The sequence below is a fragment of the Lates calcarifer genome, linkage group LG23 (genome assembly GCF_001640805.2).
Source record: "Lates calcarifer isolate ASB-BC8 linkage group LG23, TLL_Latcal_v3, whole genome shotgun sequence".
Classification (NCBI taxonomy): Eukaryota; Metazoa; Chordata; class Actinopteri; family Centropomidae; genus Lates; species Lates calcarifer.
In genome coordinates this window covers 7,755,715-7,783,240 of record NC_066855.1, presented here as the reverse complement: position 1 = coordinate 7,783,240, position 27,526 = coordinate 7,755,715, and the positions used below count along the sequence as shown (strand labels likewise).

At 41.7% G+C, this 27,526-nt stretch overlaps 5 protein-coding genes and 1 long non-coding RNA gene across 10 annotated transcripts; 4 read left to right on the top strand and 2 right to left on the bottom strand.

The window, feature by feature from the left end:
- Positions 1–951: 951 nt before the first annotated feature.
- Positions 952–8,539, top strand: atp6v0cb (ATPase H+ transporting V0 subunit cb). Its single transcript, XM_018681859.2, has 3 exons — positions 952–1,237; positions 6,590–6,773; positions 7,509–8,539. Exons 1-3 carry the CDS (start codon positions 1,165–1,167, stop codon positions 7,711–7,713), a joined length of 462 nt encoding a protein of 153 aa, XP_018537375.1. The 5' UTR covers positions 952–1,164; the 3' UTR covers positions 7,714–8,539.
- LOC127139219 (uncharacterized) lies at positions 1,244–6,236 on the top strand. The gene is made up of 2 exons (XR_007809246.1): positions 1,244–4,043; positions 4,157–6,236. It is a non-coding gene; the product is annotated as an uncharacterized LOC127139219 (long non-coding RNA).
- Positions 8,540–9,088: 549 nt separating the features above from the next.
- On the bottom strand, positions 9,089–12,091 carry nubp2 (nucleotide binding protein 2 (MinD homolog, E. coli)). The gene is given in 8 exon segments (XM_018681857.2): positions 9,089–9,599; positions 10,194–10,263; positions 10,501–10,611; positions 10,821–10,975; positions 11,053–11,095; positions 11,097–11,252; positions 11,390–11,505; positions 12,032–12,091. Coding segments are annotated over 8 exon segments (807 nt in total). The 5' UTR covers positions 12,048–12,091; the 3' UTR covers positions 9,089–9,459.
- spsb3b (splA/ryanodine receptor domain and SOCS box containing 3b) lies at positions 11,555–18,669 on the top strand. Its single transcript, XM_018681850.2, has 8 exons — positions 11,555–11,702; positions 12,758–12,925; positions 14,693–14,828; positions 15,492–15,672; positions 16,650–16,837; positions 16,985–17,087; positions 17,220–17,345; positions 17,459–18,669. Exons 2-8 carry the CDS (start codon positions 12,867–12,869, stop codon positions 18,016–18,018), a joined length of 1,353 nt encoding a protein of 450 aa, XP_018537366.1. The 5' UTR covers positions 11,555–11,702; positions 12,758–12,866; the 3' UTR covers positions 18,019–18,669.
- LOC108886802 (probable crossover junction endonuclease EME2) lies at positions 18,357–21,784 on the bottom strand. 5 transcript variants are annotated; one of them, XM_018681851.2, is made up of 8 exons: positions 20,837–21,784; positions 20,425–20,546; positions 20,177–20,272; positions 19,929–20,053; positions 19,760–19,820; positions 19,526–19,641; positions 19,242–19,431; positions 18,357–19,166 (listed from the first exon to the last, which is right to left on the bottom strand). In XM_018681851.2, the coding sequence occupies exons 1-8, from the start codon at positions 21,288–21,290 to the stop codon at positions 19,011–19,013; spliced, it is 1,320 nt and encodes a 439-aa protein (XP_018537367.1). In that variant the 5' UTR covers positions 21,291–21,784; the 3' UTR covers positions 18,357–19,010. The 5 variants fall into 5 exon arrangements, with proteins under 5 accessions (XP_018537367.1, XP_018537368.1, XP_050922473.1 ...); XM_018681852.2 differs by having other exon boundaries at positions 20,177–20,269; XM_051066516.1 differs by having other exon boundaries at positions 19,929–20,272.
- Positions 21,785–22,193: 409 nt separating this feature from the next.
- Positions 22,194–26,354, top strand: mfsd1l (major facilitator superfamily domain containing 1-like). Its single transcript, XM_018681846.2, has 13 exons — positions 22,194–22,379; positions 22,922–23,022; positions 23,141–23,250; positions 23,356–23,411; positions 23,510–23,653; positions 23,743–23,901; positions 24,006–24,121; positions 24,280–24,380; positions 24,565–24,676; positions 24,809–24,946; positions 25,234–25,373; positions 25,465–25,576; positions 25,663–26,354. Exons 1-13 carry the CDS (start codon positions 22,358–22,360, stop codon positions 25,801–25,803), a joined length of 1,452 nt encoding a protein of 483 aa, XP_018537362.1. The 5' UTR covers positions 22,194–22,357; the 3' UTR covers positions 25,804–26,354.
- The last annotated feature ends 1,172 nt before the right edge of the window (positions 26,355–27,526 follow it).

The window sequence follows — 27,526 nt, the reverse complement described above, 5'->3', positions numbered from 1 at the left end:
GGCTTTACAGCGATACTGGGGGAGGGGTCCTTCTCTGGTGCTGACTAGACTAGGCAATGCAGAGAGAGCAGGATGGAGGGATGGATGGAGGAGGAGGAAGAGGAGGAGGAGGAGGAGGCATGGGGACTGCACAGGCTCTCTGACTCACACACGCACTTCTCCTCTCCCATGATGTCCTACAGCTCTCTCGACCCCTCCTCTCTCTGGATCTCCGTCCCTGCACTTGCTGGGAGCTATACAGTGGAAGGGGGGATTCTCGGCTCCCTCCCCCCACCACATACATACTCAACCATACACACTCAGCCTCAAATTCTCTCACTCTTACGCTCCACACTGCTGCATATCACAGCTGACTGTAAACCACCCTCTGCTGCATGGTAGAGTCCTGGTGCAAAATGTAGAAATGTATATGTGCATATGCAACATTAGGAATTTCAGTAATTGGGGATGTCGCTTAAATCAGCTGTGGGGTTCTCTTGGAGCATTACATTCACATTATATAGTCATATTTTTTAACGTAATGTATTTAGACATTTGAAACAAAAAGTGTTTTGTCGTGGTTTTCTTTCCTTGATAACTAGGACAACACAAACATATTTTTTTAGATTAGCTCTGTCTCCACACCCTCTTCCCTGTCCCCATCATTTCATCCCCCTGCTCCTGAAGGGTGAATGCGTAGATATCAAAGGGAAAGCCTGCAGCGGAGCACACCAAAGTGATGCCTGGTGGGGGTGACCTTCAAAAAAATAAAAAAACAAACACAAATTAAAACCCTTTCTTTGCACAGACTAAGTCATTTATCGTTTTAAATCCAAACTTCTTGTTTAATATATTCGGTGTGTAACACAGTATCTCAATAACGAACTTTGTTTTAGTGCGCCGCCCCTCTCTCACACACACCCAGCAGATGATAGGTTTTATCCGTACGACCAGTCAGGTGATATTTTCCGCTTCGCCATTTTGTGCTGCTGCGCCGGGTATTTATCAGAAGAGTCGTGACTATCCCGTTTACACTGTTAGTTAGGTGGTCAGACAGTTCCTGGTGTACTCGATTTTGCATTTCAAGACTGTGGCCTTCGATAGGTTTCGCGAAGTGCGATTTTTGATCCGTCATTGATAACTAATTTTGTATATTTAGTTTATTTTTATACTGTGTGAGGAAGAATGTCGGCCGAAAGCCCCGAGTACTCTCCGTTCTTCGCAGTGATGGGTGCCTCTGCGGCTATGGTGTTCAGCGGTAATTATCAAACGATCACCTTTCATGTTGAAGTTGTTTGTTGATAACAAAATGTCGCATTGTGCATTTGCTGCTAACCTCTTTTACATCTACATTGTTCCCAACAGGGTGCTTTGGATTGTCAACCATTGTGCGTCTCTTGAAACTCAAAGCCACCCGCTAGCTTTGCTAAGGTTAACGTCGCAATGCTAATCTTGAGTTGTCATTTATGTAGGCTTACCTAACAAAGCTAGTGACTTTGGTTAATTCTTAATATGCCCATGCTTAGTTAACATTAGATAGTTCATTGAATTATTGCTACTAGCCTTTCTGCCTCAACGACCGACGGCAAAGACTAGTCAAGACTAGATAGCTATGTGATGACGACTGCTCAAGTTAGCTTTGGCGTTAGCTTAGCCAGGTTATTTAAGTTTACTGCTTTATCCGAATGGAAAGGACTGAGCATTAACTCATGCGAACTGATCAGGAAATTGAATTGAACATCTCATTATCTCCGTGCTTATTGTGTAGCAGTCGTTTAAAATATCAGTGTTTAAAATTCGTTTTCTGTTCATCCCCCACACAATTAGCCGCGTATTAGCTTGCTGCACTTAGCAGGAGGTTTAAAAGTTGGATTGATTCTCCGCTTTTCTGCAAGGTGCCACATGACATGATATAGGGATTATTGGTGTTAGAAGCAGCGAGTGATAGTTTTATATAGAGTTATTTAATGTAGCTTGAATACAGTCATTAACCAGAGACCATGCATTGACGCTGACGAGCAAACTGTTGCTGCTGTTGTACAACCAAATTTGCCAGCTGTCAAATCGGTGGAGCGACATCTAATTTAATGCAAATCATCTTACGCTGGTAACCGCTTTTTCTCACAATTTAAGTGACCATTGGAAACCAAGATCAGCTGGTTAACTTCCTTATTGCTCAAAGGAATGACACAAGGTCACATGATAATCACATGATGAGACTTCTGACTTGGAGTTGCCATTTGGCTACTGATCTGGAGCTTCTTTAATATAAAAGTAAAGGTTAACAAGTTTTCTCTCTTTTAAAGAAAATAAGGCTAATTTTACAGAAAATTATGAGCTTAACACTTCTGTTTATCAGTGTTCAGGGATGGTAAATGGGAAGTGGCACAGAAAGTGAACTTTGAAACTGACTTGTTTTGTAATTGGTCATACTTGTTTTATAGACCCTTTCGTATTTTTATTTGTCTTCCCATAATCCAAGGGAAGAACTGCATCATATGCCAGCAGTACACTGTAACAAACTAAATGTCTACATGTGACTAGGCTGATTGGTAGAGTGTGTGCAACTTCAGTGTGACATCAACAAGCTACTAACTTGACCATGTTGCAGAGGTTTTGACCTGTTGTAGCCTGAGGCCTTTTGGTGGAACGGGCTCATTTATGGTGGTGAATGGTACACAGGATTTCATTTCATTCAATTCCTGTAGTGCAACACTGTAAAATCTACTTAAAAATTATTTTCCTGTTGTAATGTAATCTTGGATTTCATCCTCACCTATTTTATCATGGCTTTTAACAAATTGTATTGGATTTCATAATAATGACAAATCTTAGAAGTCATTTTGAGCTGGAGATTTTATTTGAGAAATTTCTGGGAGAGATCTGACCCGGTAACTGCTGTTTGGGATATTACCTTAGCCGTCACAATAAGGTATTGCAGGTCATGACATAAAATTGTCCCATGATACAAAAATATAAAATTATATTGTCATGCCCTACCCAGAAATGAGAAGCAGCTGGATACCAGAGCCAACCCTGTTCTTGTCATACCTCAGGTTTGATGTGTAGCGATGGGAAAGGGCAGCATGGTGGTTGTGGTGTCCCTTGAGGCTAGCAGCAGCAGTACTAGTCTGTGGTGGTGAAGGAGTGACAGCTGGGGAATTAGCTAGTAAGAAAGGGATCATGCCGGTACAAAGAAGGGATGTGGTAGTGGTGGGATGGACAGGGAGACTTGATGATTCAGGCTTCAGCTTGAAGGATCTCAGTCTGTTGTAGAGTCACTGACAGGAAATTGCAGCATGCAGTCACTGTGGTCTACACAAGCTGAACAGCTATGGACACAATTAAAGATTGTCATCATCAGTCATATTTTTGGGTGTTAAGCTAACATCCAGTCTGTAGAATATTTAAAAAAAAAAAATAATGACAAATTTGCATCACAAGTTCTCACCCAGGTGGATGGCTTAAAAAGTCGTCTTCTGATTATGAGAAGAAATTAATTGTGTTTAATTTAAAGTAATTAGCCTGTTTTCTGGAACAGGCTTTAAGTTGCAGTGATGTTGCATTGTTTTAGTAGTCTGATGACAGTTGTGAGGGCTACCTCTAGTGATGCCTGGTGCTGAACAGGTGACACTCACAAGGTGTTATTATCCATGGGGGAAGCACCACCACACGTGATAGATGTGCTGCAGTGGTTCTGATTTTCCACTACTTTACATACTCTCTTATCTAGCAGCCCACATTTTCTCCTCTCTTAGACCATGAATAATTGGCATGACTGATAAATTTACTCGTGGGGGTGCTGATCACAATTTAAGACGTGTGTTCTCTGCAGTTTGTGCTTTTCCAATTTCCTGCAGTGGTAGGCATGTATGTTAATAGGATAGCATACAAAATATTTGTCACAGAGGAACTTATTTTCTTCTGATTAGTCATTATTCTTTATTATGCTTTCAGCTGCTTGACCTTAAATTCACATTGTCTTTCTCTCACTCTTCATTTAAGAGATGGTTTGGTGGCAGTCAATGCTCCAGACATTCCTCAGCTTCAGATGCAATAGATTGGTCAGCATGTCGTAATTTCCGTACACTGCCTCATATGCTTATCCGTTATACAGCCAACATACAATGTTATCACTATGAGCTTCCTGATTTTGTTATTTGTTTCTTTAAACCAGTGTTTCCCTATTCGCCCACTACGCAGAGCGAATCAATGTCTTGTCTTCTGCGTGGGCATTTTACATGCAAGATCATCCCCAGCTGGAGGCACCTCCTGCTGTGACGTCACAAGGCGTCACAAGGGCATCCCATACATCAAATATTCTGCAGTGAGGAAAAAAGAAAAGAAGGGAAAAAGCTCTTTACCTAAGCTGAGGGGATTAGGATTAAATCCCAGAGGTTGTGCCACCACACCACTGCAGAAGCAGCCCTGCCACAACATCAGACCTTTAATTGTCACGACAGAATGGCAGTGTTTGCGGATTCCAGTGTTTCTGTCAGCCCTCAGCTGTCACACCTCAGTGAGGACAAGCTTACGAAGAAAGAAAGGAGTCAGAGGATAATGTTACTGATGGTAACGTATTACAAATGGATGGCTAAAAGAAACAGCTGTTCAGAGAAAGGTTTAGGTGTTTAGTTAAATTTTTTTTGGATTAAAAAATATCTTAGCTGAACTGCTTAGGTAGGTTGTGTATCCTTCTCGTGACGTGCAAGTCAGTTTTCTTCATGTGATGTATCATATAGTTTGTGTTGGACTGAAAAAGATTAGCCCTCTAGCAGAGTATGGCACTTCCACAAAGTGAAAACAAAGCAAGACAATCTCATGTGTCAGGGCTTGCAAAAACAGTGCCCACTTATACTCAGGCACATCTCTGTAGATGGGCAGGAGTGATTTAACCTTGTATTGATGTCATCAGTCTGTTGATAAATCGATGTAAGTAGTTGGGGACGTGGCTGGCTGCCATGTGCACATTTGAAGATTGGCCCATATCATCTTTCTTTCTGCCTCTAGATTGATTTGCCAAATAGCCTTAAAGCTAGACTCTGGAGTAAATCAGAACTATCTCCAGGCTTTTGCTCGATGCATTGTCACATTGAGAGAACACAGGGCAGGTACCTCAGGCTGTATGCACAAGGCTGTCTTCCAAGATGATATCTCTACAGACTTCAGATTTAATCATCATAAGTATGTTGCCTATGAAAAGCCAAGAAAACTACATTGGAAGATTCTTGTTTAGGCACCAATGGTATGATGAGATCAGCACATAAATGGTGGGTTACTGTTTTGCACGTTTTCTTTGTTGATGTTGCTTTACAAGAGTTCATCCTGTTACATAAGATAAACTGGCTGTTAAGCGACTATTTTGACATCCTCTCACAAATGACATAGTAACGGCAAGATTTGACGTTTTTGGGTCAGTGCAAAGCACTAGATACTAATCTGAAAAAGGGAAACATCCCCAACTGTTCTAGAATAAATTGAGTGAAAATATGTGATAAATACTGAAGCACAGCCAAAACCATGACCCATATAGTGAGCATGTACGGACCAATATATTAGATGCTCTGCTGCGGTCTGTTTCATCTCCGAGCTTTCACTTAATCTTGCTTTTGCTGTTGATGAGCAAATAGACATGATCACGTTTACACACACCCCCCTCTGACATGAGCAGATCTAGTCAAACCAGCCTCATGACACACTGCCCTGCTCTGACAGGCTTTGCTGGATGTCGCAAAAGAGTCTCTCTCATTTCACCTTAAGGCTGTTCAACTTTTTGTTTCGCAGAATTATAACTAGTTCCTGATGGATGGTTGCTATTCTATTTTTGGGTTATATATAGTTTCTAATATTAGAGCAGCCTGATTATTAATTTTTCTGCTTCACTCTCCTGCTGTCAGACTTGTCTGTGTGTGTGTGTGTGTGAGAGAGAGAGACACATCAGTGGCACTTTGCATTCTCCTCAGCGTCACAGGCCAACGGAGCCAACATGCTGATGGAGCTTTTTATTCTCCTCCTTCCCCCGCTACATTTCAGTGATACTGGCCAGAGACAATTGCGGACTGGAGATAGAGCACAGCAGATGTCGCATGAGTGTGTACTGCTGGCCCCGCCCCCCAAATGTACCTGTTTTGTGCTAATGTTGGCTCTGGAGATGTGGTATCCTGCGTCTCTTGTGACGTCAGCAGGTCCCCTGTGTACTAAAGCCTAATGAGGCTTTTTCATTCACAGACTGATTTACAACACTGCAGCAGGGTCAATTCTGAAATTACACAGGCTGAAAGAGTTAAAGGAGATGAAACACAAACTGTGACGAGGCTGCTTTTTGTGTCGCATAGTATCTGCATCAGTAGAAAAGAACGTGACATGGTATTTCCATTCAGACACAAGCAAAATTCCCCGAGTGGAGCCATGTTGGATTTTTAAGGGGAACAGAAATTGCTCAGTTGTATTGTTGCTCCATCTCTTATTTCACTTCTGCTTCATTATTCAGCTGTGCCCTCGGGTTTCTTTCTGTCTGTTAGCCTATTGTAACTCCCATTGTAGTGTGTGTACTCTAGTTTGTTGTCTTGTTTATTTAACTTAAGTTGTCCTCTCTTTTCTTCTTTAATAGCCTTGGGAGCAGCCTATGGCACAGCTAAGAGCGGTACAGGAATTGCCGCCATGTCCGTGATGAGGCCGGAGCTCATCATGAAGTCAATCATCCCTGTGGTCATGGCGGGTATCATAGCCATCTACGGCCTGGTAGTAGCAGTGCTGATTGCCAACAACATCTCAGAGAGGGTCACCCTCTACAAGTGAGTGGACAAGTTTTGTATTCTGAGGCTAAATCGAGTAGGAAAACCTTGTTTAATTGCCTCTAAAACTGCAGCTTCATCCGTGTTGCCATGGCCCACATGTAGCTCCATTATTGCACTAGCTCCATTAATCATAAACTATTAAACATCATACTGTTGCACTGACTGACAGATTTCATTATCACAATGAACACAGCCAGTATGGTTTAACAGCCCAGTGACTGCAGTTTCAGTCTTATCACATGACTGCACGTGCTTGAGACGTTCCCATGCTAACACCAGGTCTGCAGTTCAGACAGCATGAGAGAACTACACCTTACCATGCTCATTCTCCCAGTGCAGTCATATGACAATAGAAGTTTGACAGCACAGCAGTATATTAAAATTAACATAATGGCACGTAATTATGTATATTTTATCAGAATTTAAGAATATGAGCTGCAGTGAATTGTGTGCACACTCTGTTCATTGTAACTTACTGTAGAAAAATGAATAAATATAAACACAGCAAACTGATTACAGACTCAGGAAACCTCCAGCAGCTTGTACCATACAGCTCTGTTATGTGGAAAACCTCATTGCACACATTACAGGCTCTGATCACAGTTGTACAACTTTTAAGGATGGTCTGACGATCGCATGTTTAGTTAAAATGTCCTCAGTTGCTCAAATTGTTAAAACACATTACACAAGTGATCAACATCCTTGTGGTAATACCCGTCTGTGTGTCTTTAGGAGTTTCCTTCATCTGGGAGCTGGGCTGAGCGTGGGCCTCAGTGGACTGGCAGCAGGCTTTGCAATCGGCATCGTGGGCGATGCAGGTGTGAGGGGCACAGCTCAACAGCCAAGGCTTTTCGTGGGCATGATCCTCATTTTGATTTTCGCTGAGGTCTTGGGTCTTTACGGGCTCATTGTCGCCCTCATCCTCTCCACGAAATAAAACACCCAAACATCTCCACTACAAGATCTGTCCTTTATGTTGCTGCTGGAGAAAAAGTATAAAACGGGGAAAAAATTGTAAAAATTTCTGCCACACAAGATGAAAGAAGTGAAGGTGGGGAAAAAAATGAATTAAAATGGCTCCGTAAATATGGTCTTATCTCAACAATGTGTACAGTCGTCCCAATTTGATAGTCAACTTGTAAATGCGCAACGTAGTGATTTGTCTGTCTTGTGTGTGGGTGTGTGTGTGTTTCAGAACAACTGTATGATGAAGATTCCTTTTTTTTCCCTCCACTTATTTCAGGCCTTGAGGCCGGCTGAGGCAGCTTGGCCTCTGGTCTTAGAGAGCTGACCAAAGGGCCGCACAGCTTTTTCTCCTCCCATATCGACCTGGGAGTTGACACAATTTCTGCATTAATCTTGAGGATCTATTTGTAAAGAGCAATGTGTATGGACTTAAGATTTTTTTCCACTGATTTTATTTATAAGAAATTGTTCATTGAACTGTTTAATGCAGCAAACGTCTTTAATTCCCCAGGATATATTATACATATATATACAGACATATAAATATCTATATAGATAGATTTAATGCACTGTGGGTTAATTGTGATAAGTGGTTGGAATTCCTCTGGATGTAATTCTTGGTTTAATAATTAAGATTGCCTTTAGTATGTTGCTGGTGGAGTGGGAGTTTTGTGTGTAGCTGTATTCTAATCATTACGCAAACATTCTCAAACTTCAGTGTTTTTCCTGTAGTACTGCTGTTTGCATTAAAGGTGTGTGTGCCCCATGTTGGGTCTCACAAGTGTAATTTCCAAAAATTCATCTCCTCCATCTTATTCACGCCCCCCTCCCCCCTCCTCATCTGTGGCTGTACTTCATCTCTTCCACATTCCAGCCATTAAAATCCTGCATGGGTTTCAGTGTTTTGTTGCTGTTGGATATGAAGCCAAAGAGCAGGCTAGTTTCAGAAGATTAAATCCAGATCAAAGAAAAAAAGCTAGTTTCATTTGTAGTTCCTGCTAAAGAAAAAAAAATCAAGTTTATGTGACTCAAGATTTGACAGTATTGTTTGTAGCATGCAGCGGAAATCAGTGAGATTAGTGTGCAAGTTTGGCCTAGTTTCTTGTGAGGACTGGTCCAATTTGATCTGGAGTGTGTTTTCTGAAAGTAGAACTGCTGCTGACGCATTTACTGAAGCGCCAATCTACAATCCTGTATTACCACTGGTATTGAAGTTATCCTGATGTGTCGATGTGAATGTTTTTCACAATCGAATTAAAGAAGATTCCAACTTAGATTTGACTGGCTTCCAAAACACAAAATCTAGTGTCTTTAGTACTGCATTATCTCACTGTGACACATTCAAGTACTGTGCAAGCAGCATGACCTTTTATTGCATATTTATTACAAAAGTATGCCCCTAAAATTGCAGTAAAAGTTGAACTGCTGTTGTACAATAGTCATCTCTTCCTGTTTCACTGCTGTGGCAGCTGATAATCTCGACGTTGTGGTTAGCACCTTAAAAACTAACTGCAAATGAAAGATAACTGCACACAACGCCTGTGTTCTACTGCCGGCAGAAAGTGATTTTAAATAACAAGGTAGAAAAGAAAATCAACAGTTTTGTATTATGTTTAACTGTGCTGCACAAAATGCAACATAGAAATCATTACATTTGCACAGTGACAGAGCCGATGTGTTAAAATGTGAATGTAATCCAGACATTTAATGTCGTGGCTCAAGTCATTTGGAGACTGTTGAGCAGAGTCTGTGAAATGCTGCTGATAGCACTGAAGGTGGCGCTGTCAGGAAATGACTGTATGAAGTCCTTGCCCTCCTCTATGCTGCTGCTGAGCTGAGGATCCAAGGGCACAGAACCTGGAATGGAGAAAGACAAAATGGTGATAACTTGAACCCATTAATATCAGCAGGGTAGTTTCACAGTATCACAGCCAATATATTACTGCTAAGAAATGATTCATACCGTCGGGCACTCTAGTAGCACTCTTAAGGGACATCCTTATTAATGATGGTCAGTAATGAAAATTAAGTGGGACGAAAACCCTCTCCAGAAGACCACTGTGACGCTGTAGTTTCCTTTGCTGGCTAAAGCTATGAAGCACTGTCCAATACAGCTGCCCTCTCACTGCCTCAGGGTAAGCTGAATTAGCTGCTTCATTACTCAAGAGATTGATCTGCACTGAGAGTGAATAACTGTTGAGGGAAACCATTAAATGATCAATTCATCTGGGCAAGAATTATTGATCAATAAGTATCATTGCCTTTGTCAGGGTGTTTTAAATTCTGCTGCTGCACTGAAATCTAGATCGACCATTTTGGCAGCATGGCAGTGTTGCAAGATGCCTCCGAAATCATGAATGGTGGGCGAGGAGTGATGTGCATTTGCAGCGTGTTGTGACACCTTGTGGCTGCAAGCTAACATTACATGTAATTCATTCTCATTGATCTCACCTAAGAATACTGATCCAGTCAGTTTGGCCAATTCTTCACCACCACCCTTAGAGAATATATTGCTGCATTCCTGAAAAGACAGAGTATTTATTGAAGTGGGTGCAGTCTGGCTACACAGAACCTTGACAATAATTTTGGGTTAATATCTAATAAAGTACATATTTAACACAGACATTAAGATGGTTAAATTGTAGATTAGCTTTATGTCCCATCACACTTCAAGGCACATTATTGTAATTAGTTTAATTAGCAGGTACTGGAAATTCAAATCTTGATTGTTCAAACAACAGTATGAAAGTGTACTCACAGAGCAGTGTGGACAAACAAAGCCACTCATGTTCTCTATAATGCCCAGGATTCGTACACCTGTCTTCTTACAGAAGGTGATCTCTCTCCTCACATCCCCTGTAGATACTGCCTGTAGCAAAGACAAGACCAGCAAGAGCATCTGAACTTCAAAATACAGGTAATGTATGGTGAAACTCATCTGTCTTGACTGATGATAATAGTTCTGCTGCTGCAATGTGACAATTACCCTCACAGGATCAATAAAGTACATCTATCTATCTGTCTGTCTGCGGGGTTTCAAACAATGCATATTTGATCATGTAAAGTCTATAAGGGTACCTGCGGTGTGGTGACCAAAACAGCTCCATCCACTCTGTGTTTTTTGAGGTTCTCCAGAACAGCCAAATGTTCATCAGAAGTCCCTGGCGGTGTGTCCACCAGCAGCACATCCAGCTCCCCCCATGCCACGTCTGACACAAACTGGCCGATCAAAGCTGCGGGACAGGATAAGCAGAGATGGAGTGGATATTAAGCAAGACATGCATCACCGTGTTTGAGTCTGTACCAGTACCTGTTTTCTTGGGGCCCCTCCACACAACTGCTTCATCTGGGTGCCTCCAGTAGGAAGCCGATGGACATGAGCGCAAGGCTCTTCTGGGCATCAGTGTAGACTGGCACCCAACCTGAGTCACACTGGTGCACATCAGTGTGGCCCACACTCAGCATGCGTGGTATACTTGGCCCACATAGGTCAACGTCGAGGATACCAACCTGATGAACACAGTTTTGTAAGCTTTTAGGTTGTACAGGGTTAGATTGTAATAGTATGAACAGATGTCAGCAGACAACAAGATTGACAGTGATTGCAATTGCTTAATGGCGACACACAGATGTTCTTAAAAATTCACCTTCTTGCCAGCATGTCTGAGAGCCAGTGCTAACTCTGTGGTGATGGTGCTCTTGCCCACGCCTCCCTTCCCTGATAGGACCAACACAACATGCCGCACCTGGGCCAAGCTCCCGTCTAATGTGGAGAAGTGAGGGAAAAAGAGGTCAGTTCAGCACGAGGGTAGCAGATACACTAGAGGGGTATTTCCAAACTGTAAATGGCAGTAAGAGAGGGTAATCTGAACCGTCAACTGAAAAAAACGGTCAGAGAGAAATGTCGCAGTCATGGACCGGGGTCATGTTTCATCAACCGAGTTCACAAGTTCAGCAACAGTAAGTAGGTTAGAGGTTCTTGTGAGTAATAGTCAATATTAGTCACCATGTAACAACTTCTCAAAAACAATAACTTCTCTGAGACTAAGAAAACCTTTCGGTCAGCTGTGAATCACTTTTAGCATCTGCCAGAGTTGAATATATAAAAGTTAAGATAATTTCCACCTAGCTTCTGCTAACCAGTCATACATGCTGTTATGGAACACGCAGCGGTTTCTATCAACTGCCGTCTCTTAACATGAACATACACCGTTACTGTCACAATGAATAAGATACAAGAAAGGCAGAACCCTATTCTAAAACTTTGTTTACCGATAAAATCGACCTACCATTATTTTGTTCCATATTTTGGATTAGGGATTATAACATACATGCATCACAGGATTGAGCTACTTCCGTGTATCGTCATGCGAGATTTATCCAATCGCATGGCACTTGATACATATAAGTCCCGCCTCTCTCTCAACTCCGCCAATAGGCTGCCGAGGCACACAACGGTGCGTTCAGCTGCACCACGAACTTTGAGAATCAGTATTAGCATGGCTTGTTTAAATAAATAAATTTATTAAACAACACGAGCCTAAGTAAAATATTTAGCTACAAATATGTATTATTTTTATAAATGGACACAGATAGCATTGTATAGCTATTCATCATTCCATCAATTCATCAATTCATTTCATCCAATTTGACCTAAGGTAATTGTCCCAAAATCTTTATACGCGCGAAATTATGCCACTTTTTAACATTCTTGAAGCCTGCGTCAACAAACTAATTGACAACACTAAAATAATATGATAACAACTGTTTATATATTATATAGTGTTTTAGGTCTTGTGAATAGTAAATACGACCTAATATATATTAAATAAATTTAAATGTATATTAAAAAGCCTTTGAGCACATGATGAGTATCCCCGTCCCTGTGTTATCAACTCTGCACACACCACATCATTTGCCCAAAGGCTACAGTTAATATTCAAGCTCTAGAAGCTTGTTACCCCACGTAGGTAAATGTAACTAAGTAAATTAACATTAACCCCTCCTCCGCACAGGTCCTATCCAATAAGCACAAGATGAGGGCGTGGGGAAGTAATGTTTACGTGCAACTCGCTGAGAAGTGGGACAGAGTGCAAACTGCACCTGTCACACGGTCAGTTATAGATGCAAGCTGGCCCTCCAATGAGCCACTGCAAGACAGTGTACAGGAAGACTACAGTAAGGTAAGAGCATAACTGCTAATGAAATATTCTTGAGGTGACTGAGTTTGAAGGTAAAGAAACAAAATAGGCATTGGGTAGTGGAACATTTGCTCAGATAGTATTCACCGGGAGATTTAGGCATTCAGCTAATATGATCTAAAGAGATTTACAGTGAGACATGTAGATAGTCTTACTGCACTGACCTGTCTACAGAATAGAAGATGAAATTCAGTTGATGAGAATGCAAACTGAGCACTCCTATTTTGGACTGTGTGCATGTCCTATCCATCGGTACACTGGCTGACAAAGGAACTGTAATGTGTCCTGACTGGGTTGTCCAGATGATGCATTTACAGTATGTAGGGTAAGGACCAATTAAAGTGTGACTAGCCACAGACTAACTAATCTAAATTATTGGCATTTATCTCCTTCACCTGCTTGCAAAGCAGTTACCAGCTGCTGCGTTCAGTGCTGGTATTAACTGAGACATGCTATCAGGTTGAGGTAAAGAGTGTTGAGGAAATAAAGACTCCTCTTGAGAGTGTAAACTATAGGTTATTGTAATATAGAATAATTCAATTACACTTTTTATGTAGAGTAAAATAATACTTTTTACTCCTGAATATTTTTTGACTCCACCATATTTTAAAAAAAACTCTTTACTAACTTTTCAGAAAAATAGAACACTGCAAAGGAAGCAATTGGTTGTAATGATTAGTGACTGTGGAGGTGAGAAACAGTTGCAACACGGATATGTTTTTTTTTTGTTGTTGTTGTTGTTTTGTTTTGTTTTTCAAAAAAAAAGCAAACATACTTGTCAGGCCAGAAGAGAGTGTGAAGTTACCAAAATAGCCGACTAAGAATTTTGTTTGTGTCATTACATACAGAATTCGATATAGTTCAACGAGACTTGTTCTTGTCATTGGAATTGCACCAAATGTATCAACTTCATTGACTGCTTAGTTTTTATTATAGCAGACTTGATTGGTACTCATGCAGTGTCAGTGTTTCTCCAGAATTTCTACAGGGAGATATTATAATTATTCTCACTGAATGTTTGATCCACTTCCATTCTCAAATTCCTAGAATTAATCTCAATGTTTTCTCTTATAGGGAACTAAACTGCCAGATGTTTCTATAGTAAGGTATCATAATCAATATTAGGACAGGTGTATCTATGATTTATGCCTGGTTAACACTGTAGTCACTAGGTTAGGTAGTGCAGGTGACCTTACCTGTGTCTGTATGCTAATGAAGCTAGATAACATGCTGCCACAGTGGCAAAGCAGAGGGTTGGGTTTAAAGGTTAGACAAGTGCATGGAAACACTTCCTGCTGCCAACTGTAGCATATGGAACAGATAGAAATAGGCACACAAAGATCAGTCTGTAGGAGACTACAGATGTTTCCTCACAAGGATATTTTGTAGTTTCCTACTTACAAATGGAAGAGCTGTTCGAGAAAGTAAACATACTATTGAACTAACAAAGTGCCTAAACTGAATGTTTCTTCTTCACAGTTTTTACTAACCTGATTTTAGCTCCCAGAAAATCCTCTTGAATGAGAAAGTTATTTTTGTCTCTCTTGAATACAGCCTGCTAGGTTTGGAAAATGTGTAATCAGATATGCACGTGCATGTGCCACAAATTAATTTGACCTCAACAAATAAATCAGCGAATAAATATGTTGTGAACCAGGAGGTCAACACTGACCTTATTTGACTTGAATACAATATGGCCCACTGTACAAATACCAGCTGGTCATAAGGTGTTGGGTCTGCTCTCCACAGAGCTGCCATGCTGAGAAGAGGTAGAAACGGCCAGGCTCGGCATTTGGCCTGGAGCGAAATACGGCAAGAGACAGATGCCATGGCAGTGATCCAGATGCCGGACAGAGACGAGTGGGAAGGCCAGACGACAACACAGGTGAGATGCCAGGGTTTTTAGGATGGAACAAAAGATGAAAATGGGTTAATGGGGAGATTGTGTTATGGGAAATTCAGATAAAATGATAACTGGAGAATGATACACTTACAAGCATCTCTTGCTCAGTGTTAGTGGATAATAAACAGCTATATTCAGTGTTTCTGTCTGCAGAAGAAGGGAGAAATTAAAGAGAAGCCATGACAATGCATGAAATACAATATTTCTACCTGAGTACCAGTAGTTTTCCACTGGGACTGTGCCCTGTCGGAAATGGCTATGTGGAAGACATGGTCAGGCCTCTGAAGGGAAGGACAGGAGGCCCAGTATTTTTGGAAGGGGTCTAATTTTACTTACTGGCACACATGACTTCTCTCGCCAATAGGAACTATGAACAGCTTTTAGGGAGAAGGCTCTGAAAGATGGCATAGGGTGATGGTCCTCATTTGGCTCTTTGGACTGTAATGAGCAACGCTGCAAGATTATGATTTTTCTGTCCAGGCTTAGCAACCTACTACTCTTTTAGTCTCTCTCTCATTCTTGCCACTATAAGGTTTCTAAGCTCTCTCCACTGGATCTAATTCCTCTCCTTGCTTCCAACATTTCTGGACCATGGCCACGTCTATGAACTTACAAGATGCTGTTTGTACTGTCTGTGTCAAGCAGATCAGCAACGTGGAGCCTGAGGTGGATTACCTGGCGAGTTCCCAGAGTGTCTCCGAGGTGGTGGCATTGCCCATCACAGTGCCGGTGATAGGGGAGTCCTTCTGCCAGTGTGACCGACAGGAAGAGCTCAGCCCAGGATTCACTCTTATCAATGACTGCCTTTGTGGGGAGGAGGACCAGGGTGAGTAAAAGCTGATGAATATAGTTATACACTACACAAGTGTAGTGTTGAGGGTGCACCAACTGTGGTCTTGACAACATATCTGTACATTGAGCTAAAACATAATCTTGTCACTCGAAATTCAAATATAATATGATTTATTTAATTACCAAATATCAAGTGTTTTTAACTGTTTGTTTTATAGTTATGGTTAAAAAACTTTGAGGACTGATCCTTGTTACAGTGCTGGACTGAAAATAAATTCCACTGAATCTGGTCATGTGTTTAATAAAGTAAAGTTGAATGAAGTTAATATGTCATAGTAACAGAGGTACAAACAGAATAACCAGACTAAGCATCAGTGCTTAGCCACACTTGTTGCACCCTGAGTAGTGCTGAGCTAAATTCCTGCTAACATGTTAGCTAACATTCTGATGCTTAGCGGGTATAATGTTTACCATCTAAGTTTGGTGTGTCAGCATGCTAACATTTTATAACTAGCACTAAACAAAGTACAGATGATGCTATTTGTTTTGTAGTTATTTGGTCATAAATCGAAGTAGTGGACTAATTGAAATATTGACCTGTAAAGATGCTGGATAAAAAGTCAGGGGATCACCAAAGTTATTATAATTCTTCATGAGGGAGACATGATTGTTACCAGGTTTCATGGCAATCGTAATTAATACATTTCAGTCAGAACTACAAAGTCATTCATCCTCAGGACCCCATGAATATTCGTAATCCATGCAGTAGATGTTAAGATATTTCGCAGATTTAAGTGAAAACTGTTTTTGAGGTACATCCTCTAATTATATGTAACAACATTTCACTACAGTCCATTCAGTTGTTGAGATATTTTAATCAAGACCAAAGTGATAGTCCAACTGACAGACCAACACAGCATGACTGAAAATGTCCTTAATGCAAGTATTTATGAATAACAAGGGGATGAAATCATAGCCAGTCAGTATAGCACCCGTCTGGTGTGTTTTCAGGTTTTGACTGGGTATGGGATGACCACTTCAAGTCCTCCGGAGCTTTCCTCAGCTGTGACAGCAGGAAAGTGAGCTTTCACTCAGACTACAGCTGTGGCACAGCGGCCATCCGTGGCACCAAGGAGCTGGCAGACGGCCAACACTTCTGGGAAGTCAAGATGACCTCTCCTGTCTATGGAACCGATATGGTGGGTAGCAGTCCCCTCAAGTGTCTCTCAGCCTCTGTCTGTAAGATTAATGTTGCGTATCATTACAATCTACAACCTACTGATGAGCTAGAATTACTGCTGCTGCCGACTTCTGAGGTTTTGTTTTCTGCTGTTTTGTTGGTGTAGATGGTGGGAATTGGAACTTCAGAGGTGAACTTGGAGAAGTTCAAATACAGCTTTGGCAGCCTGCTGGGACATGATGAAGACAGTTGGGGGCTCTCCTACACAGGTTAGAGAGTCAGGGATTACAATAGACCTTGAGCTGTCAGAGGAGTGTGTGAAACTGGACGAGTTTTTGACCCAAATAACCAGACATTCAAGAAAATGTAATGGTCCAATTTTTATCTGTATCTGTTTAAAGGTCTCCTCCAGCACAAAGGCGACAAAGTGAAGTTCTCCTCTCGATTTGGGCAAGGCTCCATCATAGGAGTGCACCTGGACACCTGGCATGGTACCCTGACCTTCTACAAAAATCGGCACTGCATAGGTGTGTGTCCCTGTAATTAAAGCAGGACCTTTAAGCTTCGTATACAGTGAAAATAAAACAGCATTTTTCTCATGAAAGTGGTTTTCATCCTGTCATCTCTCCTGCTACAACAGGTGTCGCTGCCACGAGGCTGCAGAACAAGAAGCTCTACCCCATGGTGTGCTCCACAGCAGCCAAGAGCAGTATGAAGGTGATCCGTGCCTGCCACACACCCACCTCCTTGCAGTACCTTTGTTGCACGCGTCTCCGCCAAATGTTGCCCCGCTGCCCAGACATACTTAGTGCTCTGGAGCTGCCCCCAGGCCTGCGCACCCACCTCCACACACAGCTGGGCTGGTTTTTCACCCTCAGCATCAGCCCTGAAGTCTCAGATGAACAGCACAGGGACTTGCTTGAGGACTTCCATGAGGAGATGAGCCTACCTTCCAGCCCCAGCCCCAGCCGCAGCTCCAGCCCCATCCCGAGCCCCGTATCCACCCTGAGTGCCTGCGCCTCCCCGAGCCCCTGCACCAGTCCGTTTCCCGACACGGTCCCATACCAGTGCTCCTGTCAGACATCAACTCCGACTCAACCCTGCACTTGTAATTGTCCCCCAACTCCTCCCAGCAGCGACTATGATAGCTGCTGCTCTGAGCCGGAGGATTACCAATGCAAAAGATGCCGCTGGACATGACCTAGAAATTAAAAACGTATTTGTAAGTATTCAGCACACAGCTAATCTACCATTGCCATCAGTGTCTCCTGTTGGAAATCATGGAAAAAAGAGCAATCTCGTGTTTTAGCGAATATTTGAGTGGATATTTGGTTGGATTGTTGCTTCTCTTTTTTATCTAGCAAGGACTGAGTCTGTAGTGTGTGAGACATTTAATGCAGTTGAGATAATAGAGTGACATTGGGCTCATTCACTCTCATTTTAGCCAATTTTTACCATGGGGCTAATAAGGGCCATTTGTATTGCTCTGACTTTTTTGTTTCCTTTTTAAAACACACCAGTCACTGTCTTTGGAAGGCCTAATATTTGCCACATTAGACTAAAAAAAAAGAAAAAGAAAAATACACACCACACACTGGCTTGTGAAAGTGCACACTTGTCATTCTCAGGGATAGACTCCAGGGAGGAAAGGGGTTGCTTTTTGATACTATGGAAATAACTTTTTGGAAATGTGTTTTGTAATCAGCTTTTGTCTTAAATATCAACAGCTATTGTGTTCTTGCTTAAAAGAGGATTTGCTACTCGTCTGTGTTTTTTTCTTTGTACATTTATGCTTTGTTTATGAACTTTCTTACTCAGGCAATTCTATAAAATAAAAAAAGAAAAGTTCTATTGCAGCTCATTTTTATAGCAGTAGTTCATACAAATAATATCATGCAGTTTGACAGCACAGCACAGGAAGAGAAGAGAATATCTTAATAAATAATACAGATCTTATAATTCTTTATTTTACAAAATATATTCTGTTAACATATTCATTCCTTGAATCTGCTGAGGTTCAGATGAGTATAGAAAGTGTTTTACGTGCAGGGGAACATGATCTCTAAGGCATATTTTTAGCTTGTAGCCGTCAACATTTACATATTAGCAGCCAAGTGGTGACACAGTGTCATTAGAAACTAGACATGAATCCTCACTGATCACCCATCCATTTCATTCTCACAGTGGACGAATCAGTCCAGGACCAGCTGGGGGTTCTGGGCTGTGAAGCAGCGGTAAACTCTGGCTGATATTTCAGGTCCTATTCGTCTCTCTTTGCCTCCGCTTTTCACTACGAGACCAGCCAGCAGCCCCTTCCTCTCCTCCTCTGACTCCAAGCTCTGGTACGCCTTTAACAACAACAATATGTGAGTGTAAATTTATTCTGTAAACAAGCTCTGCAGGACTATACCGAAGTGCTCTACCTGCAGCAGCAGCTGAGGAGATGGATAGGCGGCAGTCACAGAGGAGGCCACAGCAGGGCTAACTCTGTTCAGCTGTTGGATCTGTTTGCTCCAGACCTGGATCAGCCCCGAGCCGTCCCTCTCTACCCGAGCCCCGCTGGCCCACGAACCGTCCACGCAGAAGGGCAGCTCTGCTCGTTCTGTCAGGAGTCTGTGAGGACATCGAAGGACATCTTATCAATGAGAACGGTATATAGAAACTTTGATTTTCTGTTAATGTGGCAACAACTACAGTAGGAGCATACTTGAAAGGGCGTTTTGATAAGGCCTTGGTGACAGCACACACATGATTAGTGACCTCCTGCCAGCCATCCAGGAAGACCAGTGAGATATTCTTACAGAGCTGCAGGTAAACAAGAACCTGGAAGGATACAGAGACAGAACCAAAGAAATCCCTCATCTTCTGTGCACAGTGAACATAATATCTCTTAATTTTTCAGTTAAGGTCTGAAAAAGATTAAGATTCAAAGTAAACATACCTCTTCAATGTCCATATTCTCCATTCCCTGTTTGGCCTGCACACCAAAAGCACCTGTCCCACTAGATATGAATACATTCAGAATAATAAAGTTAATAACGAAGCATGTGAGTAATTAGAATCCATCTTTCTGTCCATCATAGGCCACAGTCACAGACAGATGCACTGACCTGTAATCTGGCTGAGAGTCTGTCACTAAGAGAGTGACAACCTTCTTGGCATCACGGTTGAGACACTCCAAGAGAGGACTGAGAAAAGAGCCCACCCCTGTCTCCTCCCCGTCGCTGTCTAACATCTGCAGTGGCGACAAAACACAGTACTGCAGAGCACATGGAGCAACAACAAAGTCTAAATCAATAGAGTCCATCATGTGGGCTGCCATCGGAGCTAATCTATTACAACATGAAAGGCTGCTTACTGTCTTCACAGAGACCACCATGTCCATGAAGTCAGTCAGACCCAGCACCAGCACCACATGCTCTTCCTCCACTGAGCCAATGCCATCATCCCCCTGCTAAAGACACATTTGTAATAATCACAGAGTAGAAACTGGAAACATTAAGAATGTGATCATAGTACAGCACATTATCAACTGTGGTGTAAATATATTACAGGTGAATGTTAATACTGTAAAGTCTGTCTGTCTGAAAGGTGTGAGGTGCTTACCTGAGGTAAATCTCTGGTCCAGGTGACGCTGTTAGGAAGCTGTTGGCTCTCTATGCTAATCCTCCACTCAAAGGCAGCCAGGGTGTCCAGCAGGATGTCTGAGCCATCCTGTTGCAGAAGAGCTGAAGAAAAACACACTGGTATTTAGATGTATGCACCATTTGTCATAACCTGGTCAGATGGTGCCTTCAGGGGTCCTCATAAGCTTATATGTTGAAAATCGAACCAGGATAAGTGGTTATTTAGTAGTTAAAGAGGCCAAATAATGAAACATGTTTTTCCCAGTAGCCCATATTTTGTCAGCAACGTGTATAATATCAAACTCCACCAACTGTTGACATGTTGCCACTTTAGAATTGATGGAGGTAAAGTTTCCGACAGCACCTGAAGGTAGCACGGTGAACCTGTTTACCTGGGTCAACGCAGACAGTCAGACACCTGAGGCAGTTCTCCGGCCTCAGACTCTTGAGGTTCTCCGCAGCTTCTCTCCTCCTCTGCTGTTCCCGTCTCCTCTCCTCCTTCTCCCTGGCTCTGACTGCTCTCTGCCTCTCTCTCTCCTCCCTCCTCTCCCTGGCTTTCTCTCTGTCCGCCTCTATCTCCTCCTTGGTGCGGCGTTTTCTCGCAGGACTCGGCGTGCCGGACCCGTGCGGCCGCGGAGGAGGAGGCAAAGCAGAAGTTTGACTAGTCTCGCTTTTCGTTGCTGACGAGGGTTTACACTCGCGGTCTGAACTCGGATCTTCTTTCGAGTCTGTGCTGACCTTTGTTGTCACTGCTTGACTGGTGTTTAAAACGAGTTTTGTCTCGGCGTCTGTTTCCTCCTCAGATTCAGATATTTCCCAAGTTTTAGCTCGGCGCAAGACAGACATATCCAAAGTTTACTATCTCATCAACGCACGTAAACATATGCTTTATGAAACGCATGCTAATCTTAAAGTATTGATTGGAACAGCAGTGTTTTTAAAACACTGATATCCGATGGTGTCCGCTGAGGGACAAGAGTTCCAAAACGCGCTACATATATTCTCGTTTTACCCTGCGAGAACCCTTTACAAAGCGATATTTTTAATGATGTAAAGTAGATCACGTGTCTTTAAATAGAAACAGCAGAAGGCAGAGGGACACAGCAGATGTCAGCAGGTGGACTACAGAGCAGCTGACATATCTGTTGGTTTTATTGGCTTAAATGAAGACACACGGAGAATTGAACGGGTGCAAGGAAGAGATAGATCAGCTGATTTAGCTGTACCTTTAAGCACTTTTAACCTGTCAAAGCAGGATTCCTTTATTCTCTCTTAAGATTTTAATACATTAAACTCCAATTAAGTGTTGATAGAGGTTTTGATCAGGATAAAAAGTTTTGTTAGCTGAATAAGGAGATGTGTGCTAACTTTTAGGATGTTAATGTTGCGTTCAAATTCACTGGATAACCATGAATAAACTTGTCACTACCATAAAAATTTAATATTTTTAATTCATGCTCTTTTTTTGCTTATATTCAGTTTAACAGCACGTTTATAAATCTAAACACTAATTGATTGGATGTTCAGATTTAATCTGTAATAGAAAACTTGTATTTTAAGTATGAAAAAACTCTTCACAGTCTTGAAAAAGTTTTTTTTAAGTATTCTGCCTTTCCTTTGTACTGTTGTAATGTTTACTGTGTGTGTAGATTTTTTTTTATCAATAAAGTTTCAGCAAAAAGTCGGACTCGCTGTGTGCGCAGATTTCCAAACGATCAGCGTCGTCCTTACACCACAGCAGGTCGATCCTTGTGGTATAAAGATCTGCGGTTTGTGGACACGAGCAGAGCAGCTGAGGCAGAGCGAACCATTCCCTGCTAACCGTGAACCACTGCCCTGTTTATGTAGGTAAACAACACTAAAGGATGTGATTTGGAAGTTTTATTTTATAGCTTACGTCCCGTTTCCTCACCATGGCGCAGCCGGCGGAGAAAGGTACGTCTGACTATGGTGTTACTTTTCAAAAAAATTGACTTTTTAGTCACTAAATTTTGCTTAGCTAACGTAACCCTCCATACACCTCCCTGAAAAACTGGGGCCTCTGAATGACCAAATTACCAGCTCAGCATTTTAAGTTTTAGAGTAAAAAGAGCTCGTGACTAAACGGGAAGTTGCCAAGACCTTGAGGTTAGCTAATGGCTATGCTACGACTATATTATTTAAAAAAAATCCCCGTTGTATATTTTTTTGATTCATTTAGCTGTGAGGTCAACACGAAAGTCTCAATGGGACTGTATAAAATAGGGGAACAGAAGCTAACCGAGTTATTTAAGTCCCCCTTCACTCAAAAATCTGCTTTATTTATTGTTATGTCACTTTTTAACTGTGCAGAAAGATAAGAAATTGTGTCATTGGTCTATGGTAACAGTATGTGTTCAGTAGTGATAGTAAGTCCTCTTCTCCATGTTTTAAATCATAATTTGTTGAGTTAAAATATCCAGGAAAACCACTGATCCCATTCTTTATTATCTCTACAGCTTATTATCGCTTTGTGGTGCTGTTCTTCAACTGTTTGCTGACATTTGGCTCCTATTTCTGCTTTGACATGCCCAGTGTTTTGCAGGATCAATTCCAAGGGGTAAACAAGATCACAATACTATCAATATCAAATGATTTCTCCACATTAATTCAACATGAGCCTTGTGATTTGGTGTCAGAATTCCACAGCGTGTCCTCACACTCCTCTTGTCTGACAGAACCTGACATGCCCCAATGCAACAGTGATCAATGGGACAGTGGACTGTGTGGAGGGACTGGGGATGAGCCCTCAGCAGTACAATCTTCTCTATGCCATCTATGCTTGGACGTAAGTACACACACACACACACACACACACACACTGACTAAACTGTACTGATAAATGGTTTAGCAAAGAACAGCTTCAGTTGTTGTTTTCTTCTCCTGTCAACAGGAATGCAATAGTGGTGATCATCGCTGGGTTCCTGATCGACAAATTAGGAAACCGCTGTGAGTTTACGTGAATCTTATTTGCCAATCTGTTTAAACTAGCAGAAGACAAGAAGAAAAGTCACACTAAATTGATTTCTGTCTCCTCCTTTATGCAGTCGGCGTGTTTCTGTTCTCTTTCCTGTGTGTTTTGGGCTCTTCCCTGTTTGCACTTGGTTCCCACTTCAAAGGAACTCCATATCTGCTGCCACTAATGCTCACAGGCCGACTGCTGTTTGGATCGGGCAATGGATCTCTGACCAGTAAGGCCACCTTACAAATGTCAAAACTCTTTGCAGTGTCGACTCTGAGGAACGTTCCTAAACCATTCTCTCGTCCTCTTTCTCATTAGTCGTTCAGAACCGCATCACAGCCTTCTGGTTTAAAGGGAAGGAGCTGGCCTTGGCCTTTGGCCTGACCCTGGCTTTCTCACGCCTGGGTTCAGTCCTGAACTTCTTCCTCACCCAGAAGTTTGAAGAAAGATTTGGCATGCAGTGGACACTCTGGGGCGGTATGTAAACCTCAAGTTTTTAGGCATGACTTAGTGCTAATAGTGTCATAAATAAGGTATATTATATTATTATATTATACACCACATGATGCTTTGGTTTGTAGGTGCGCTGCTGTGTGTGCTGGGCTTTGCATCTGCCATCATAGTCAGTGCCTTGGACAAGATTGGGATGAGGCAGCTGGGTCTTGATGGAGCCATCCAAGAACAATCTCGCAAAGTGGTACGGACAATATCTTTAATAACAACCTGGTTCCAGTGTCATTATAAAGTATCTTTTATGTTTAAAACCTTGACTAGTAGTGTGCACAGAGTATGGTATAAATTGTTTGTTTCTGTGTGTGTGTGTGTGTGTGTGTGTGTGTGTGTGTGTTTGTGTAGAGGATTCAAGACGTGAAACTCCTGTCGCTAAGATACTGGCTGCTGGTTCTCACCATCATGTTCTTCTACAATGGCATCTTCCCGTTCATTGCAGATGCCAGGTAGAGTTACCAACACATAACTCAAGCATGTATTTGAAATGGGTTTGTTAAAGGCCAGTTCTGCACATATAGAATTATCTGTGGGATCTTGTTAGACAAAGGAATATGCTGATGCCACCATGGTGAATAAACATGAGCAATAAGAAGATATAGCACTCGCTGATGCTGTGTTTTTCCTGTCCAGTAAGTTCATTCAGGATAAGTACAATGACTACAGTCAGAAGGAGGCGGCTTATATTGCCGGGGCAGTTTATGACAGCTCATTGGTCCTCTCAGCCAGTGTGGGCATTCTCATAGTAAGTATCTGCATGAACACGCATAAACCTGTTTCCTGCTCCAACATTCTTCAAAAGTCTGTCATATGAAGAAATATTAAACAAGTAGGTAACTGGTGCAACATGTGATGTTACCGTGTGTGTGTGTCCCAGGATTATGTTGGTCTGCGGGGCATTTTCGCAGTGGCCTGTGCCGTCCTCACGCTGCCTGTGTTTGGACTCCTGGCGTTTACCTTCGTCCCTCCTCTGGTCTCCACCATATGGCTGGGAGTCACCTACTCCTTCGCTGCTGTGAGATTGGCTTCACACAGACTCAACTCACACTTTCTTTGTATTACCAGAAACTTTCTCAGATGTCAATTGATCTTATATGTTATAAATTGCAGTAGTCAGTCAGAGTCTTGGTAAAGCCTTGGTTGTATTCTCTGTAGTGCCTATTATAGGTTCCAATCCCTTTACATAAGTGGCTGAGTGTAGTAAGTGGAACAAAAAAAGAACAGAAAATTACAACTTGTTTCCATTTGATTTGCTATTATGTGTGTTGCCTCTGACTTCTTCCTTTCTGTGCTGTACCCCAGGCTAGCATGTGGCCGTCTATCCCCCTCGTTGTGCCTCAGGCGACCCTGGGAACAGCCATGGGTCTGGCCACCTCCATACAGATGGTCGGGATTGGTGTGTCCAATCTGGTTGTCGGACAGATTTTAGGCACCAAATCTAGGTAGAAAATCTCATTGCACTGCGCTGGATAGTCTGTGCTTTATTTTCTATATTTTTACTTACCTGTGCTGTTTTCTCAATTTGTCGGCCAGCGAGACAAAGATTCCATTGTGGCGCTGGCAGAGGATGATGATCTTCATGTTGGCCAACACCATCAGCTGCATCATCACCTCGGTGCTGCTCAACATCGTCGACCACAGACAGGTCAGACGTCTCGCTGCGTGTGTCCTTTGTAAGCTGACTTCAGCACAGTGTGCAGCGTGTTGACTTGATGTTTTATTTTTCCACAGGGCGGGACCCTGAACAAGACGACTAAGAAGTCGGGGGAAGCAGAGAGAGACTCAGACAGAGAGCCACTCAATCAGGCAGAGGAGGAGCAAAATGACGATGAGGATGACGGGGCTGCCCGATCGCGTTCAATCAACTCATGAGTTGTTCATGTTAATACTTTCCCCAAGTTTGAACATATCTGTGCCAGTACCTCAATGAAACCTCATCACTTCTCCACACTGTGGTCTTTGGTTGCTACAGGAGATGATTGACAGAATTAATGGATCCTTGTTAAACAGTATTTATACCCAAATATTATCTATATGTTATAATAAATATACAGTGTTTTGATTTTTAGTTGTTTTTTTTTTAAATGTGGGTAATTAGGGAAAAAAGTCTAATTTCTCCCTTCAACCTTTTTGAATTTTTTCTTTCTTTAAGCAGAAACACATTTTAATCCATCCTATCAACACTCAGCTATTGACTTCACTGCCACAGCTGACTGTGCGGACCTTACTTGAGGTAACGAAAATAACTTCATTGTTGTGTAAAAAATGCATGTCGCAAATGTAATGTCTGTTTTTTATGATTTTCTCTCTAATGAAACCGTGAAATATTTTTTAACTTCTCTGTATGTTTGTGGTTGGAAGGGAATTTTATCTATTTTACATAAAACAGCAAAAATAAATGCTGTTTTTCAGTTTTGACTGTGGGAACTTTGCCATGTGTCTAAAAAAATAAGCTTGATATTTACATGTTTTCTTGATACCATCTAGCTGATGGTGCATTGCAGGTGTTTGTCATTTCTGATTCATGACCAAACAAATTACATGATAATGAAAAACAAAAAACCAAACAAAAAACATTGCTAGAGAAATAGCAAAAATCATATTTAATATATTTGAAAACAGTACATGAAATGTAGAGCATAGTTTTAGAATTCAGTGTTGTTATCAAAACATGTTAGGCACGTTACAGTCAGTAGGTGGAGCTCATTACACATTTGTGTGCAGTGGATAAACTGGAGCTTATGCCATCAGCGTGGGATTGTGAAGACTCCATCATTGTGTTTTAGTCTCTGTGTGGCTTTTACTTGGATGGAATTCCACATATCTAAAACCTTTGTGTAAATCAGTGTTGGTATTTGTAGTAACAGTTCTTCATATCACATGCATCGTACTGTCAACAAGTACAAGAATGTAGCCGTGGCTGAAATAGCTGCAGATAAATATGGCCGTATGGCATGTTTGAGGTACACAGATTTACCTCTTATATCTTTCAGCCTATCCCTCTGTAATATATTTAAATGTTATCACATTGGTGACTTGGAACAGCTTATACATGGACATAATCCTTGCTTTTGTGCCATTACTGTTTTGGTCATTTTAGCAGTGCTACTTCTTTTTATTTAGATTATTATGCAGAAGCATTTTACTCATCCTCTAAAACTGTATTATTTTTGAAGAATTTCCAGACAGGCACACAATTTAATGTTGGCGACTCTTATCTTATTTTTCATTTGTCTCTTCCTGTGGTTAAATACATATTTTAATTTGTGTAAGAAGGTAAAAGGACAGATTTGCAGCCCAGTTTGTGATTTTGTTTTATTAAAACAGGTGTATTTTTATAGAAATATGTTACCTGGTCCAGTTTTGATTCAGTGCTTTCAATCAGCTTAATCTCATTTTCATATAGAATCAATACACTGTAAACATCTGAATATCTTTTAGCACTGAAATTTAACAAATAAAATCAGAGAGTGCCTAGATTGAACTTGGATAGACTTGCTCTGGATTGAATAATGGTGCTGTCCACAAATACTTTAGCACAGTGAGTACTCTAGAGATCCAGGTTCACAGTGGCAACCTCCTGTCCCTGCCTCTG

What these genes read in the sequence shown, in the direction of transcription:
- atp6v0cb (XM_018681859.2), top strand. Translation starts at nt 1,165, where the DNA reads ATGTCGGCCGAAAGCCCCGAGTACTCTCCGTTCTTCGCAGTGATGGGT. An exon ending in TGCGGCTATGGTGTTCAGCG is followed by an intron (nt 1,238 to 6,589) that starts GTAATTATCAAA and finishes CTTCTTTAATAG; the next exon opens with CCTTGGGAGCAGCCTATGGC. An exon ending in GAGAGGGTCACCCTCTACAA is followed by an intron (nt 6,774 to 7,508) that starts GTGAGTGGACAA and finishes GTGTGTCTTTAG; the next exon opens with GAGTTTCCTTCATCTGGGAG.
- spsb3b (XM_018681850.2), top strand. Translation starts at nt 12,867, where the DNA reads ATGCAAGCTGGCCCTCCAATGAGCCACTGCAAGACAGTGTACAGGAAG. An exon ending in TTGTGGGGAGGAGGACCAGG is followed by an intron (nt 15,673 to 16,649) that starts GTGAGTAAAAGC and finishes GTGTGTTTTCAG; the next exon opens with GTTTTGACTGGGTATGGGAT. An exon ending in CAAAAATCGGCACTGCATAG is followed by an intron (nt 17,346 to 17,458) that starts GTGTGTGTCCCT and finishes CTGCTACAACAG; the next exon opens with GTGTCGCTGCCACGAGGCTG.
- LOC108886802 (XM_051066516.1), bottom strand. Translation starts at nt 21,290, where the DNA reads ATGTCTGTCTTGCGCCGAGCTAAAACTTGGGAAATATCTGAATCTGAG. An exon ending in GACTCTCAGCCAGATTACAG is followed by an intron (nt 19,821 to 19,928) that starts GTCAGTGCATCT and finishes ATTCATATCTAG; the next exon opens with TGGGACAGGTGCTTTTGGTG. An exon ending in AGAATATGGACATTGAAGAG is followed by an intron (nt 19,642 to 19,759) that starts GTATGTTTACTT and finishes GTATCCTTCCAG; the next exon opens with GTTCTTGTTTACCTGCAGCT.
- mfsd1l (XM_018681846.2), top strand. Translation starts at nt 22,358, where the DNA reads ATGGCGCAGCCGGCGGAGAAAG. An exon ending in GCAGTGGACACTCTGGGGCG is followed by an intron (nt 23,902 to 24,005) that starts GTATGTAAACCT and finishes TTTGGTTTGTAG; the next exon opens with GTGCGCTGCTGTGTGTGCTG. An exon ending in AAGAACAATCTCGCAAAGTG is followed by an intron (nt 24,122 to 24,279) that starts GTACGGACAATA and finishes GTGTTTGTGTAG; the next exon opens with AGGATTCAAGACGTGAAACT.